Source organism: Triturus cristatus, chromosome 5_1 (genome assembly GCF_964204655.1).
Source record: "Triturus cristatus chromosome 5_1, aTriCri1.1, whole genome shotgun sequence".
Taxonomy (NCBI): domain Eukaryota; kingdom Metazoa; phylum Chordata; class Amphibia; order Caudata; family Salamandridae; genus Triturus; species Triturus cristatus.
In genome coordinates, this window is record NC_140587.1 from 465376455 (window position 1) to 465393357 (window position 16903).

General features: G+C 41.1%; 1 protein-coding gene across 9 annotated transcripts in view; it reads left to right on the top strand.

Annotated features, from left to right (window-relative positions):
• C5_1H8orf88 (chromosome 5_1 C8orf88 homolog) overlaps positions 1-7210 on the top strand; it is a 579684-nt gene extending 572474 nt beyond the window's left edge. For 4 of the 9 annotated variants that reach the window (XM_085604088.1, XM_085604092.1, XM_085604089.1 and 1 more), the window contains one exon: positions 7025-7210. In XM_085604088.1, coding sequence (XP_085460214.1) covers positions 7025-7159 — 135 coding nt within the window. In that variant the 3' untranslated portion in view covers positions 7160-7210. Of the gene's footprint in view, positions 1-7019 lie in introns of all 9 variants that reach the window. The other 5 variants (XM_085604097.1, XM_085604095.1, XM_085604093.1 and 2 more) reach the window with 3 other exon arrangements.
• The last annotated feature ends 9693 nt before the right edge of the window (positions 7211-16903 follow it).

The window sequence follows — 16903 nt, forward strand, 5'->3', positions numbered from 1 at the left end:
GTCTATGCACTGGGTGCTATACCTTGAAAAATCTGTACCTCCCTAAGCAAGACGGTGGAACAAAATGATGTAGTCTTGCTGAACACCGCATGCTCAGAGCTGCAGGCCTAGAGATCTGGAGGCCTTTCCTGGTTGAGGAGGATAGCAGCAGTAAAAATGACATTGTTACCCAAAATCCTCTACATCATGCAGACTCTTCCTTCCCAACCCATCTCCCGCACTCTGCCTACACTTCAGCAACTTTTTGAGAGCTTCATATGGGAAGGTAAGCAGTTGTGGTTGACAAGGAAAAAAAGCATATGCGGCAGTTGCACATGGATGCCTCGGGATCTCGAACCTACCCAATTACTACCTCGCTGCCCAACTTCACTACAAGGTTGAAAGGTCCAGACGCCTTAAAGGGAAGTATTGGTGCTTTCTGGAGCAACCTGTGGCTGGTATCCACATCTGGAAAAAAAACCCTGCTCCGTAGGAGTCATACTGCCTGGGGTTTACATATCCCCAGTAGTCCAAGACACCATGGCAGCCTGGGATACAGTGTTTATCGAAAGGGAGCTCCCCTCACCCGTGTTGGCCACTCACGCCACATATTGGCAACCCTGACTTCCCACCGGCCCATGCCGTAAAAGCCTATCATGCCTGACAGGAGGCAGGCTGCAAGAGATTGGGTTATTTGTTTGACAACACTGATTTCCAGACCTATGCCCAACTACAAGATTCCTACTTATTCCTTCTAGACTTATTAGCAGTCGTGGCTGGCATGGCTTGCAGGGAGGGGGGTCACGGGGAGGGCACGTGGGGGATAATAAAAAAAAAAGAATTAAACTTACCTTTAGGCCGGGTCCCATGTCTTCTCAGCTCCTGCTTTCCTGCCTCTGACAGGAACAGGAAGCAGGCAGCCAGGCTCCCTCCCCTAAGCCAATCACAGCGCTGCAAGAAGCATTGTGATTGGTCAGGACGGTACCCAGCCAGGGGCTTATGGGGTGGGCATGTTCTCCATGTAGGCTGCACTGCAGCCTGCATGGAGAAGGGAAAAGTGCGCATGACTGGTTTGGGTGGCCCGAGAGGGACAATTAAACAGTCTTCGTGCACTCAGGAGTGGGCATACCACTCCTTCCCTGCCCAGTTCGGAAAGCAGAGCAGCCCTGCCAACCCGCAACGCAAACATAAAATGGTAATAACTAAAAGTTATTACCAGTTTGTTTCTGCTTCTCGCACTGCGAGAAAGCAGTGGGGCAACGCTCCTCCGCCATAAAGAGGAGCCACCCCTGCTTATTAGCTCATATGGAACAGTCGCCGCTTGATTTTTTGTTTCGCCTATATTTGTCTCTGAGGAAGAACTTGGTTGTCTTTGCTGTGCTATTAAATATGTTTTGGTATTCAGCACAAACCACAGTTTCAGTAAAAGGAATAGAAATGTTTTGCGTTCTCTGCCACAGCTCACATCAAGAAAGCAGCCTCCCTTTTTAATTTTTAAAGTTATTGTATTTTGTATATTGTAATAATTAATTGTTTTTATGTCTGTACTTTTATGAATTCAAGTAATTCGAATAAAGGTCTTTTGATTTGATTTGATTTGATTTTGAAAGCAGCCTCTCTTCTCCATTGCTCAGCAATCTGGTTTCCTACTAACAGTATACAAGTTCTTATTGCATGTAGCACATACAGGACAGGAGTGTCTATTATCTACACATGTGTTATCATTGATAATATCATCCCTAGTTAGACTTTGCGTTGCAATTGAGTGGATTCCAGACAATAGTATCAAAGATGAGTCGTCAAATATTCTATGTTCAACTCCAATTAATTTATTCCAAACCTCTTTCTTCTTCATCAGAAGTAAATTCATTATGATCAATTATATTGCTCTTCCATAGATCCAAAGCAACAGCTACCATTCACCGGGTTCAGAGTGTGACCTCTACATAAAGAATGGAAATAAATCAAGGTTTTTTCATCAAGATTCCGTGACTACTGAGTATTACTAATGTACACTCCCGTAATTACGAGTTGGATAATTTATATATTTGGTCTATATTAATTATGATGTCTAGGCATCATAATTGATGGAAATGTGAAGTTTCTAAAAAAAGATTAATGATATTATCAACGATAACACATGTGTAGATAATAGACACTCCTGTTCTGTATGTGCTAAGTAGTTTAGTGTAGTGATCCATTGGCGGAAGAATCACAAACAGTTGAGTATCTGGGTCTAACTAATGAACTAATACGGATAAATACTAGTGTGACGGTCCTATAGCCCTACTGCTTTTCTTTGTCTTATAAAATTCTTTATGCGTGTACCTTATAAAGACTGAGTGTTGTTTTTTAGTTACTTCAGGATAAGATTCCCATGCAGCTCTCCAGTCATTCCTTTTTTAGATTCATTCAGTAGAACCTCTTTGTGTTTTCTCAAAAGCAATAGATTCATGGCTTGCAGAGGTCTGAGAATTTTCTTAAACATGATGTTAGTGCAGGGCTTCTGTCGCCAAGTGAAATATCTATTGATGTTAATTGTGCCTTCAAAAATGTACTAGGAGAGCCACTTGTTCGACGTGTTTTCACTTTGACAGAAATAATTGAATTGTAATGTTAATTTTAATGAAACTGTAATTACATAGTTTTGAGCTCTACTTGATCAATGTTCCAAAGCTCCAGAGGCCCCACACAGAAACTTATGAGGGTCTAGTGAACAAAGTAACTCATTGGATCTGCTACAAAAGGGGATGCCGATCAAATATAAGAGGACATAACAAGAGTAAAGAGGTTCCCAACAGGAACATCTGAAAGGGACTACATAGGTGTGACGTTTAGGGATCCAGCACTCGCAAAAGACCTTATTGCATTAGAACTCAGTTTTAGACCAGACACAGATCTGCATATTTCATTAAAAATGAATCCCCCGTATCATACATCGGTCACACGCCCCATCACTCACCAAAATCGGCCCTCTAGCATATTGAAGATGAACCCCAGGTAAATTGCTAGTGCCAGTACCTCCAACACATCAGACATCGATTGACTTACTATCCATTGCCCAATACCTTGCACCTCAATCCAACCACCTCGTAGGAGAGCGGCCGAAAGGCCTCTACCCCATGCTAAACGGGGTAGTGATGGGTTGCCACGGCATAGGGGCTTAGCTAAAGACAATGACAAAGGGGGCACACAACATTGCAGGGAGAATCCACAAAGATGATTATGCGGTCTTTTGGGCCGATGGACGGTGAATACCTAACATTTCTATTGTGGAATGTTGCGGGCATTAAGCCAAACTCTCTGACTCCGAGTGGGGAGCGTTTATCGATTCTCACCATATTATCCTGCTACAAGAAACTTGGCCCACCAACCCGGTGCATTGGCCAGGTTATGTTGCTTTTAACGAAAGTGCAATTTCTTCCCAGTGGCTAAAATCCTACAAACTACTTCTAAAGATACACTTGCCCTGCAAATTAACATTAACATTGGTTTAGGCCCCACACACACAATATATACCAGATCAACACCCCGAAACGTTCAATCTCCAATCGTAAGTAAGCTAGACTACCAATTGGGTCAGTTTGGTAATAAATCTTTAAAAATTGTAGTAGGAGATTTTAATACCGGCCTCCCAATATCTGCAGGGCATATACACGAAGATCTATCTCCCCCTCGCGAATGTAAGAAAATAACAAAAATGTCAAAGGTGGGCACTCAAATTATTGATCTAATTACAGACTATGGCCTAAGAATAGCAAATGGCAACACCAAATCTGATTGCCCCCCTCGTTTTACCTTCAATAGAGGCCTTAGCAAATCCAGAATTGACTATATGCTAGTGGATAATGATCTCTGGTCAGAACTGCAGGACGTGCAAGTTATTTCTAGACCAGACAGCGGCCATCAGGCACTAAGTGCATCCTTTCTAATGACCAGATTTGGTGACACAAAACTAGAGGCGGTTGTATCAACTATGCTAATTACAACTTCCAACAATTTGAGAAATGTCAAGTGGGCAGAACTGGTGGTAGACGATTACAAACTCTCTTTAATTTATGATCTGTTTGTGTCCGAGTTCTCAACTAATATCCACAATCTCAACTTCGTTCCCATATACTGTGAGCTCATGGACACATTGAGACCGTGTTTCACGAAAGAACAGAGAAGAGGAGCACCCAGAAAGTCAGCACCGTCCGGGTGTGACAAGGCCTGTCGAATAGGAAAGACCCTCCTGTTGAGTACAAGTGAAAGCGGTTCAAGGCCCGAAATAATAAAGACCAGGCGAGATTACAAAACTCTCCTAGTGAAAGCCAAAAGAGAATGGGAGGAAGATCAATGGCCAACGATTGCTGAAGCCTTAGAGAAGGGTGTCCCAAAAAGTTTTTGGAAACTTATAGCTGTGAACCCCTCCATCCCTTATCCCTAGACCCAACGATTATCTGTGACATCTGGGTCTCAAACTTCAGCAGTCTATATGATTGCCCGCAGCAAAACATCGTAGTGACACCTTGCCTTGAAGAGGTTAACGGCCCTCACACCCTAAATATGACTAGCCCAACCTCTATCTCAGTTACTAACTCTACTCTTACATTCACTTTATCTGAAACACTCAAAGCAATTGAACAAACAGAAAAGGGTAAGGCCCCAGGGATGGACGGCATTCCGGGAGACCTTTTCCTTTCCGAACCATACATTTGGGCCCCCTATCTGAATGTTTTATTGAACAGCATATTAAAAGGGAACATGAATGATCCCTCCCTAATGGCTAGGCGCCGTTATTATACCAATCTTTAAAAAAGGGGACAGAACTACTCCCTCTAATTATAAAAATCTATTATACTTGATAATTCACTAAATATATTCTGCAGACTTATTCAAATTAAATGACTGGTTACTACTGAATAATGTCTTTGAATAGTCTCAAGCGGGCTTTAGATTAAAGGTCAGCACATTGGACCAGGTCCTCTGCTTGAAAGGTGATAACCTGGAAATATATCACCTTGTTGCGTGACCATCTATACGTCACCTTTATTGACTTAAGAGCAGCGTTTGACCTGGTCCAGAGAAACACATTCTGGGAGGTACTAGCTGGGTATGACATCCCCTTAGATCTGTTGAGAATACCCAGGCTCCTACGCGATAACACACACGCGAGGGTCAAATGGAACTCCACAGGGGATATGACTGATAAGTAAAGATCCTGAAGGGGGTCAGACAGGGCTGCGTTCTTGCGCCAACACTGTTTAGCTAATACATCAGTGGCGCAGTGAAGAGAATGATGGAATGCAAACATGATGACCCGAGAGTGGCGGGAAAATCAATCCCTATATTAATGTTTGCTGATGATACCCTGCTGATCTCCCGAACCCCTATGGACCTCCAATCCAAAAATAAATGCTTTTGTTACTTTTTGCGGGGAGAGGGGCCTTGAGCTAAACTCGTCAAAATCAAAAGTTATGTTGATTAATCCACACAAAGGGTGCAGAGGCAGTGTGACTGTCGAGGGACTCCCACTAGAGGTAGTTCACCACTTTTATTATCTTGGGGCAAGATTAAGTGACACCCAAGCATGGGTCCCCCAGATAGAAAAAAGTAAAACCACCCTTCATTAGAAAGCCTCTGCCATAGCGAGACGGTATAAAGCAGCATCTAGCTGAGCTGTCTCTCAGGGCATCACCATATATAAATCCTCAGCAGTAGCATCAGCAATAAATGGTGTCGAGATCTGGAGTTCCGCTGATGCTGAGAGTCTATCAAAAATAGAAAACAGGTTCATTAAAACACTTTTTAAGCTTCCCTTAAGCTCCCCTACTACACCGCTACGCTTAGACCTGGCTCTCAATCCATTACACTTAATAGTGGTTTTAAAACCCCTCCTATACTGGACCAGATTATGGACCACTATTGTTTTGGCAGCCTATAGAGAGTGCGTGAAAGATCTTTTGGTTCTAGATAGAAACCTGAGAACACCATGTTTGAAACAAATTAAAGAATTAATGCACAGAATAGAAAAGAGTGAGCTATGGACCTCCCCGCAGACAATAGTAAAAGGAGACGCACTAAAAATTAAACCGTCCTACTGGGAGGCAGTGCTACTCCAAACGTGGGCAACGCACTAGAACAACTCTCAGACTGGAACATTTCTAAACCATAAAAGTGCACATAGGCTCAAATTTTATCTGAACAGAATGCACCCATACCAGCTAAAATGTCTGTATGTACAATATAGGTGCGGGGTCCTGCCCTTGAGATCACACACTTTCAAATTGGCTAATGCTACTTGCCAGGCTGATTCTTGCCCAAATTGTCCGAGCTTAGTGGAAACGGAGTCCCACTTCATGCTTTTCTGCCCCTCATACAGGAAGATTTGGAAAAAAAGTTTGGTGGCTGTATGTACACATGGGTGTGAGACACTACTGGGAAGGGGAGCGACTCTTTAAAAGTGACACAACTGAACCCTTAGCCTTCGCGATCTCTAATTACTTGTATATCGCTTGGGCATTAAAAAAGAAGGCTATCTGCAAATCTGAACCCCGATAGAGATCTGCCTTATCTCCCCTCCCTATTAGCAGGAGTTTATGAATTGTTGCACATATTTATTCTGCCAATCCCTTCCTTTTGTACAGTCCTCACGATTGCTATTTTGCACATTCTCCTCCTTATGACTATTTGAACATTTTATGATCGGTTGGACTACTCACCACCAAAATGTACAATTGGTTATCTTGTCAGGTCCACAATCAGGTCGGACGTCCCGTTTTTAGCACTTTTATCTTGATGCAGTGTTTAAAGTGCGCTCATAGTAATCCTTTTTGACCTTGATGTGTTATGTTTATATATTGTATAATTTTTAAGAATCTGAAATGTACCTCGTTGTATTGGTCTGATGCGTTTTATGGGCTGCGCCCAAAATAAACGATTACTTACTTACTTACATAGTTTATCAATTTTAGAGCACACTCCTGACATGCCACTTATCATTAAGATGTTATAGCATATGAAAAAATTGTTGCTAACGCATGCATATTTTGCTTTAGGTCAGAAGAGAACTGGAACCAGTTCATCTCAGCTTTATTATCTACAGAGCTTTATACAGAGGAAGCAACATACAGTACCCTATTTAGTATGTCTCTTTTATACAAAACATATGTTTGTCAGTATTGTTTACGATATCTAAAAGACCACTCCAAGCACTACAAAGAGGCACATAAAAAAATAAAAGCATCAAAAGTAACCCGATTGTGTCATTTGTCATTAGTTATTAGAACAGTTAATAAAATCTTATGGAAATATTTATTTTAGTGCGAGATATATTTAACCATATGCGTATTTTTCTTGTTTGTGACTGTCTTGTGGATTAAAGGGGGTTTTATCAAATGAGGTGATTATTGCTTGGAGAGTTTTCTGGGGTGGTTGATTGTTTTAGGTCTGTTTTGTTAATATGTCATCCAATAAGCGGGAATCAAGTATGGAAATTCTGTTAAATAAGCTGTTGGAAGCTAAAATAAGTGTCCAAAAAGCAAATAATCAAGTGAAATGATTGATATTTGCCATTGTAAGACGGGGCACTATTTTTGGTCATATACATTTTTCTCTTCCCTATGGTGGAGATAATGCCTTCTGCTGTTGCAAAATCCAAGAGTATTACTAGGCCTGGGCTAAAATTACATTCCGCTCGGGGAAATTGCGATAATTTGACAATTTTCGCGTTCCGCGGAGAGCGCGAAAATGTCAAAATTTCCGCAATCCGCATCTTACCGGAATTTTTTTTCTTGCTCGCGCTGTAAATAAATACATTCTCGAGTGCGCGCGATCGCCTTACCTGAATCCCCTCGTTCACCGACAAGTTTTCCTGATCCGGTTGCGTTCTCCACGAGATGTTGGATTGTTGGTAGCCATTTGCGCTGTCTCACGAGTACTAAATGTTACTCGTAAGATTTTGCTAGTGCTTCAAATGTCCTTCAGAAAGTTGAGGGGGAGTGGCGTCAACTTAAAATTATACATATTCACTTTTGCTACTCTAATAAATCGTGCTTGATTTCATTAGGATAAGTACATATGCCAATGCTGGTATGCTGACGAATGAATAGTTCAATACATGTATTGATTACTATAGAATATTTGTAAACACAACCTTGTATTTATAGGTGCTAGCAATCTCTGTTTAAGTCAAGTGCCTTCTATCGTATTGTTGGTTTTAGAAATGGGATCTAAAAGTTGGCAGTGGTTTGCACCCGGTCCAAGGAGGGACCCTCACTCTAGTCCGGGTTAATGGAGTCATACAACTAAGATGACTCCTGCTGACCCCCTTTGTAGCTCGGCATAAGAAGTCAGGCTTATGTCGGTGGCAATGTGTAAAGCATTTGTTAACAAACCCATTAACTCACTGAAAACACTACAAAAGGAGTCCATACCAGTTTAGAAAAATAGCTAATACTTATCAGAATAAAACAAGACCAAAATGACAAACTCGACACACACAAGTCACATTATCACTTTTAAAGGTTAAGCAGGTTTAGTCCTTAGAAATTAATGTATGTATTTGTTTTAGCACAAAAAGTACCTTAGATGCGTCAAAAGTCAAAGACCGTGCTAGGCGCAGAAGAGGTGAGATGATTGAAAAAAGCAAAGCGATGAGTCTGATCCTTACTACACAGGGGAAGTGAGGCGTTGGTTCCTTACTGACAGGGGAGGTGATGCGTTGGTTCCTTACTGCTAGGCAGGGGAGGTGATGCCTCCGTTCCATACTGTTAAGCAGGGGAGGTGATGGGTTGGTGTTCGGACATGTGGCCTTAGTTCCTTATGTGGCAGAGTGTAGAAGAGTCGGCGTCGAGGGACAATGCGTCAAAAATCCAGATGTTCTGCGTAGATTTAACATCGGCAAAGCAGGTGCTGCATCGATTTCACAGCTGTCAAGCAGGCGATGTGTTGATTACTCAGGTGCAAAACAGGTGCTGAGTCGAATCAGTGTGTTACAGACGTCGTTGACACTGGGCTGGAGACTTGTGCTGAGGCCATTCTTCTGACGCGCGTGATGGGAATTTCGGTGAAAGCCGTGGTCGATGTTTCAAGCAGAAACAGTACCTCAGGGCAGGCCGGGGTGATGTGGCAATCTTTTGCAGCGATGCAGTGAGAAGACGTGCGCTGGGAGTCAGTGCATGTGATGGAGCAAGATTTCGTAAAGAAGAAACTTGCTTGGATGCAATCCTCTCAAATAACGTGTAACACCATAATCAATTTGTCTTGTAAATACTAATATTGTTTTACACACAATATATCGTCTCTAGGGACGCTATGTGTATTACTAACCAGTAACCCGAGTGTCATTAAAATGGCCGACAAATTGCGGGAATTTCACTGCGCATGCATCTAAATAGTATGATGTTTTCTATGCTTGGAGGGAATCTTTTGCAGATGCGCAATTGCGTTTAAAATGGCCGCTTGAAGCACACATGTTAATGTGCATGCTTTTGCTTAAACTGAACCTTGCAAGTTCTACTAATTGCTAATGCGAAAGATTATTATACGTAAATGGGATTAGAGTAGTGATAAGTGGTATACAGTGAATTCATTTTTTTCTGTATTCTAACATGATTTTCTCTGACTTTATTATTAGTTCGTATTTGGGCCTCGGAGGGTGACTAAAATCCCTACCCCACCTGATCTGTGCGCACACGCACTAAACCCTGCCCGTAACTATGATGATACCATTGACACCCAGCCAAGGTCAAGCTGGCAAGAAGCACATGGGAACTTAACCCATCGACCCGGACTAGAGCAACATATATTACAAATTGTATAAATTGTATTAAGCATAATGTGAAATGCGGGTGGGAATAAAGCTTTGGGAAAGTAAATTAAAGGGTGGAAACATAGAACAAAGAGCCGAAAGTAAAATATTACATTTAATATGGTGTGATGAACTCACCTCCTTGCCCTGTCCAATCAGAAATAGGGGAAAACACGATATTAAAACATTTGGGGGTGGTACACAAACACAGAATAGTATAATTAAGGTAGGTTAGTTAGTTAGAGGTCTGAATCCAACCCGACACATATGCTGCCACAGACGCTGTCTGAGACGCTGTACCGGACCCTGCAGATGCCTGAGACCCTGCTCGAGGGACTGAAATACTGATCGATAATCCAATCATCTAGAAGGGGAGTCGCGGATGAAAAATCGAGGAGAGTAGTGCCAGAGAGGGGTGCGACGCTGGTGTTGCACTTAGAAGAGGTCACCTTCCCGGTCCTGAACCTGTCCTGATCCTTTGTCTTCCACCTGTCCATCTTCAAGGATTTGGGTTCATCTATCACCTTAGGTAAATATAATTCTTTGAAATCTGTCTTTGTACATGCTCTCTCTTTCCTCCCTTTACAGGTACTGTCATCACAATATTTTTTGGAGATTTATTATTGAACTAAATTTGATTTCTTTCCTGAATGAAACTCGTTGTTAACATTGTATTTGATCTTTGACTCACAAACTTATTGATTAGATAAACTTTTAAAACTCATTGAGTGTGATTATTGGAGAAAACTTAAATGTTATTTTTCTGCCTATACTACTAGCTACATTGACCAGAGGAAATATATTGTCAAGGAGATTGGAATCGTAAGATTTGGGTAAAGACAACAAAATCTTGCAGTTAAAACAAAATTGACTCTGGCGGTATTAGTAGCTTATTGTATGAATGGTTATGGGCCCAGGTGAGTATATAGTGTGTGTGTAACCCCAAGCTGATAATCCACTGGATCAGTTTTTCTTGGTAGCAGAGCTATGGTTAGGGTTCTAGTTAGTTGGGTAGAGAATATTGTGGATTAAATGATTGATTTATGCATTAACACCCGTTATTCGTTTGTATTCTGTTCTATGTTGTCTGGAAATTCCCGGGAATATTGAATAGCGGTTGGCGAATGGAAGCCACACTGCAGTGAGAATACTTGTCTGGATTAAAAAGGTGCACTGATTTAGGGATTATTTTCTTTCGTATAAAAGTGAGAGTAATTGGTAGCAAAAGAGTTCGCTGGTGAAACTTTGGTCTTGTATCACCTAGAAAGGGTAATACTGAAGGAGCAGCAGGTTCTCTGATGCTTGAGTGAAGAGTAAGCGACAAATGTTTTACTCGTAGTGTGTGAAGAGTCAGCGGAAAGGTTTTACTCGCAGCAAAAGAAATAGACTATTCTTTGAATTTAGAAGATCAGACAAAGTTGTGAATGTTTCTATGCTGTTAATTAATGAAAATTGCACGTAAATTGTGAGAAAATAAGTTTTCGCATTACCTTGTAAAGGTGAGGTTAGTTGTGAGTGCTGCACTGACGTCACAGAGGGCCGTGCTGGGATTGGTTGGAACAGCGGGTGTGTGACTGACGCGAAGAATTGTAAAGGAGGGGTCAGTAGTAAGGAGTGATACTGACGTCACTGAGAGTCGCGCTAGTATTGGCTAAACACGTGGCAGAACAGAATCCGATTGGTGAGAAGAATAAGAAGTCGCACTTGTATTGGTCAATTGTTAAAGTAAAAGCAACATTTGATTAATTGAAAATAGAAGCCATAATAATAATTGATAGTGGGTCTTGCCTGTGGAGACACGATCCTACTTTGATAGGGAATCGTCCAGATAGAATTTGCCCATAAACAGTACATGAAATGAAGATCTCGAAAAATGTACGGAGAGAAAAGGAAAATGTCATTTATGCAGAAAATTAAACATTATTTTAACTAGAGGAATTCTTATCCCTTCCCCTGAAAACGCCTGAATCGTACATGATGGTGGAAAGAGGCTATCATACCTGTGTATGGTTAGAAAATTGGATAGAATATACAAAGGATGATGGAATACTAGCTTTTCCAGAGTTTGGAACCTTTAATTGAAGAATCCTACATAACTTACGTACTAGAATGAACGAATTAGAACCCAGACCCAGATTAACACAGTATGTGGCATTAGAAGAATGGGAGACTGAAGCATTTGTGCGTGATAGATCAAGAAGTGACAGAAACTTGAGCAGATTTTATTCCAAATTTCCACGCAAAGCCCAAGATAGGCAGATGAAACAGTGGAGGCAAGCCATGGTGACAGAAGGATTATATCCTGTATTGATCGCTAAGGAACAGACAGGAGGAAAATGCACAGAGAAAACAACGCACTTAACAATGGCAGGTAGTGGAGACTCAGAAAATGACTATTTAGAAGATATTTTAATGAAAAATCCTCCACCTTATCAAGAAAGATCTAATAGAACTACCCTGAGTGCCCCAATTCTAGACATACCTTTAGTTCCACAGGTAGTACATGAAAAAACAATGGAGAGGGTATTACAAGAAAGAGAAAGGGAAGCGGTAAATAAGAACAGAAGTGAATTAATACAGAAAATTACTCAGTTAAACATCTATACCAGTGACCATAGGTCCTGTTGTCCCATTGTATGGGGATAAATCAAATTGTCCTAAAACACCCGTCATGACTGCACCCATCATTGAACCGAGAAAAAAATAATTAATGACCAAACTAGTGAATGTGAGTCAGTGATTTCATTAATGGACTTACCGATAAAAGGGCAAATGAATGACACACCCAGAAGAGTTAAACCAGGTTGCTTGATAGAAGTACGAATAGAGACATCCACAGGAACGAAAAATGCCACAATCGTAACCTCAGAAGAAATAGAAAGATGGGCACAAGAAATAGAGAAACCAAACCCACCACCGAAAATATTAGGCATTTTCAAATTAAGGGTTGAATTAGAAAAAATAATAGCTGGAAATGTAGGTCTGGATAGGTTGAATACCTATAGTGAAGATGAGTTACTGTTCATTTGCAGAAGCATCACCAGAAATACAAAAATATTTCATGAAAATTGACAAATTTGACCCCTGAAATGGGAATAGAGATAGGAAGATCCAAGGTGTTGCTGAAATCTTATAGAGCAGAATTTTCTGATAAAGATTTAGAAAACATGAATATGTCAGGGGAAAAAATTACAGATTAAGGAGTTGATGACGATATTTCAAAAATGGGGAGATTTAGATTGATGGAAAGTCAGATGGACAAAGAAAAAGGCAGAAGCACAGACAAATCGATTGACGTCTGAATGAAAGAAACAGAGAAGGCTGAAAGATTGTACCCAATGAGAGAGGTTACAGGAGGGGGATATGTACATGTCCCATGGACCCGACAGGATATTTTATCATTTACTAATGATTTCCCTAAATTGAGAGAAAAGCCAGTGGAATGGTACAGGCAAGTTGAGAGGTTTGTGAAGGTCTCGAAGGTTTTGTTTAAAGATTTGGATGGTTTCATTGACATAGTGGTGCCTGCTGATTTGTGGACGAAATGTAAAATTAAAGTTGATTGGCCTAGTGATGAGTACCCGAGAGATGAGAAAACAGGAGCTCCGTCAGAGGAGGTTATGAAGAAATTTAACCAAGTGATCACTTCCTTAAAAGGGAAAATTACAGCAAAAGAAACAGATTGGATAAAGATAGAGAGAACAACCCAGGAAAAGGATGAGTCTGTACATGCGTACTATAAGCGCATTTTACAGGTGTTCAAGCAGTATAGTGGATTTGAAAATATCGGAGATAAGGACATGACTCAGTTTGTGTATCGGTTTGTGTCCGGGTTAAGACAAGAAATATCCCAAATAATTAAGCAGCACAATTTGTGCTGGCAAGCGAAGCCCATAGATGAGATCCTGAAAATATGCAAAGTATTGTGGAGAAGAAATTGACAATAGACGAACGAATTTAGATGAGAAAGTGATGTGGGCTCAAGTGAAATTAGAAGAACAGCAAGAACTCCAACTACAGAATCAGGTAGGAAATACAGGAAGGGGGCAAGGTCATGGTGAGAATAATGGGGGTAAACCGAAAGGGCGATTGAGCAGAGAAGAGGCAAAGAAAAAGTTTCCCTGTCATGGGTGCGGAAAATTGGGGCATTGGAAAAACAAGTGTAAAAGTATACAGAATAATAATGGCCCAAATCAAAATTTTAATTCACAGACGCAGAATGAGGTGATAATGAGTCCACCACAGCAGGTTGTAAACCTAGAGTCAATTGCTACCTGCCCCTATGCCAAATTTTGTGAGTCAAGCCAAGTACAGTACAGACACGGGATTTCAAGAAGGAAGTGGTAAGAAAAATGTTGTAACTTCGCAATTTTTTTTGCAGGATTCTTATTTTGAGGACAGCACCTTATGACAGTGCCTGAGGGGAAGGAAGAAGAGTGCATAGTTGGCGCATCCTTGCCGGTAGATTAGTCAGGTCCTCATATTGATGGTAAGGTGGAAGGAAATTACATTACCTTCTTGTTGGATACGGGGCTACCCGTTCTACTGTGAGAACAGCAGACATCCCAAACCTACCCCTCTCGGGAGAAGCGATCCAAGTAGTAGGCGTCTCTTATAAACAAATTAGGACTCCAATTACAAAACCAATGGAGGTACATATTGGCAAATTCAAAGAGATGCATAAGTTTGTAGTGGGTGACTCCAGTTCTGTGAACTTATTAGCAGAGATCTATTGTGCAAGATGAATTGCACCATAGTTTGCACACCAGATAGTGTTGCTATTCAGATCCCAGACGAAGATGGAGTGTACAAAATCATGCTAGCAAAACAAGGAACAGAAGTAGATGAAGTATATTCTATAGATAATCAAAGAAGATTTACCAAATAAGGTCAAAACAACAGTGAATCCTGAATTGTGGGATTTTACAGGAAAAGAGGTGGGATTAATGAAAAATGTAGATCCCATGAAAGTGACGGTGAAAGAAGGTGCAGTTTACCCAAATACTCGACAATACAAAATGAGTCCTGAAATAAAAGCTGGTGTTGCAGCAGAAATTGATTGAATGGTCGAACAAGGCATTTTAAAAGAAATAATGAGTAGTCCTTGTAATTCACCTATAATTGGCATCAAGAAACCTAACGGAAAGTATAGGGTAGTACAAGATTTACGAAAGATAAACAAGATTGTTGTGCCATGTTACCCTATAGTACCTAACCCTGCAGTGATTTTGTACCAGATGACATGGAAGGGAGGATGGTTTACCGTAATTGATTTGTGCCATGCCTTTTTCTCTATTCCATTGCATCCTGATAGTCAGTTTTTATTTTCTTTCAAATTTGAGGATCGTATTTATGTTTGGAATCGCGTTCCTCAAGGTTATACTAAAAGTCCTTCGATTTTTAACCAAATATTGAAAAATTTCTTGAAACATTAGTGTTGCTTAGGGAGTCAGTCCTGGTACAGTATATTGATGACCTGTTGGTCACATTGACAACAAGGGACGACTTTGTTAGTGATTCCATTGCTTTATTGAACCATCTGGCAAAAGGTGGCCATAAAGTGTCCCCAGAGAAATTACAGTTTTGCCAAACAACAGTTAAATATTTGGGACATCAGATACAGCGAGGACAAAGAAAAGTGACCTCTAAAGGGAATAAAAATAATAAGTCAAATGAAATTGCCACAAACCCAAAAAGAAATAAGGATGTTTCTTGGTGTTGTAGGATATTGCAGACAATGGATTGTAGGGTTTTCCCTATTGGCAAAACCCCTGATACAAATGGCAAAAAAGCGAGCAAAGGACCGAATAGAGTGGGATGATCAAAGCATGGAAGCTTTTGTAAAATTACAAAAATGTCTGTGTGAAGCACCTGCTTTAGGTATGCCTGACTAATCAAAAGAATTTGCACTGTTCTGTTGTGAGAGAGATGACTGTGCACTCTCAGTCTTAACACAGAGACATGGTCTAATGCGACGTCCGGTGACATATTTTTCTGCTACCTTGGACCCTGTGTCATCTGCATTGCCTGGTTGCCTAAAGGCTGTGGCTGCAACGTGCATGAATTTGGAGCAGAGAGAGTCCATTGTGATGGGACACCCAGTAAAAGTGTACGTCCCACATGCTGTTGTATTTCTTTTAACAAGAACCCGAACTCAGTATCTTACCACAAGTAGAACGACAGTACGAAAGAATTATCCTAGGGGCTGAAAACGTGACCATAGTCAGATGTACTGTTCTTAAACCAGCTACCTTGTTAACAGATCCATACAATGAAGAGGTGAAGTATGAAGTCGAACATGAATGTCTCGACGTGACAGGACTCAGTGCCAAACCCCGTCCTGACACAGGAGGAACCCTTGGAGAATGCTAAACATGAGCTCTTTGTAGATGTCTTGTGTATGCGCCATGGGGAAGGTGGACTAAGTGCTGCTTATGCTGTGTGTACATTGACAAGAATAGGCAAAGCATCCGATTTACCTGGAGTCAAGTCTACACAGGTACCCAAATTGATAGCTTTAATTAAAACTTGCAGAAATGGGAAAATTGGAGAGTAACCATATACACTGATAGTCAGTATGGTTGTGGGGTTTTGCACGATTTTGGCCAGCTTTGGATGCAGCGAGACTTCCTGACTTCTTCAGGATCTCCCATTAAAAATGGAAACTTTGTGAAAGAATTGCTGGAGGCAATACAATTTCCAAAAGAAGTGACGGTGGTCAAGTGTGCTGCAAATCAGTCAGGAAATGACCATGTGACGGCAGGTAACCAATATGCTGACCAACACTGTGCAAAATTTAAAATAGCAGTGAACAAGAAAATTGAAACATGTGGATTCAGCTGCCAACTTATGTTACTTTCAGGATTAGAAACATGGAAAGAAGTAAGAGAACTACAAGATGACGTGGAAACAAGAGAAAGAGAGGAGTGGGAGAAAGCTGGTTGTCAGAGAAGGGCAGAAGATGGTGTGTGGGTTTACTTAGATGGCAGACCAGTAATGCCAGACTGTATGCTTGCACCAATGGCTAGGATGTATCATGGAGACACCCATATAGGCAGAGATGCAATGATAAGACTTTTTAGACAAGATTGGTGTAATGCAAAATTCAGGACGGTTGCAGAGAGTCTTTGC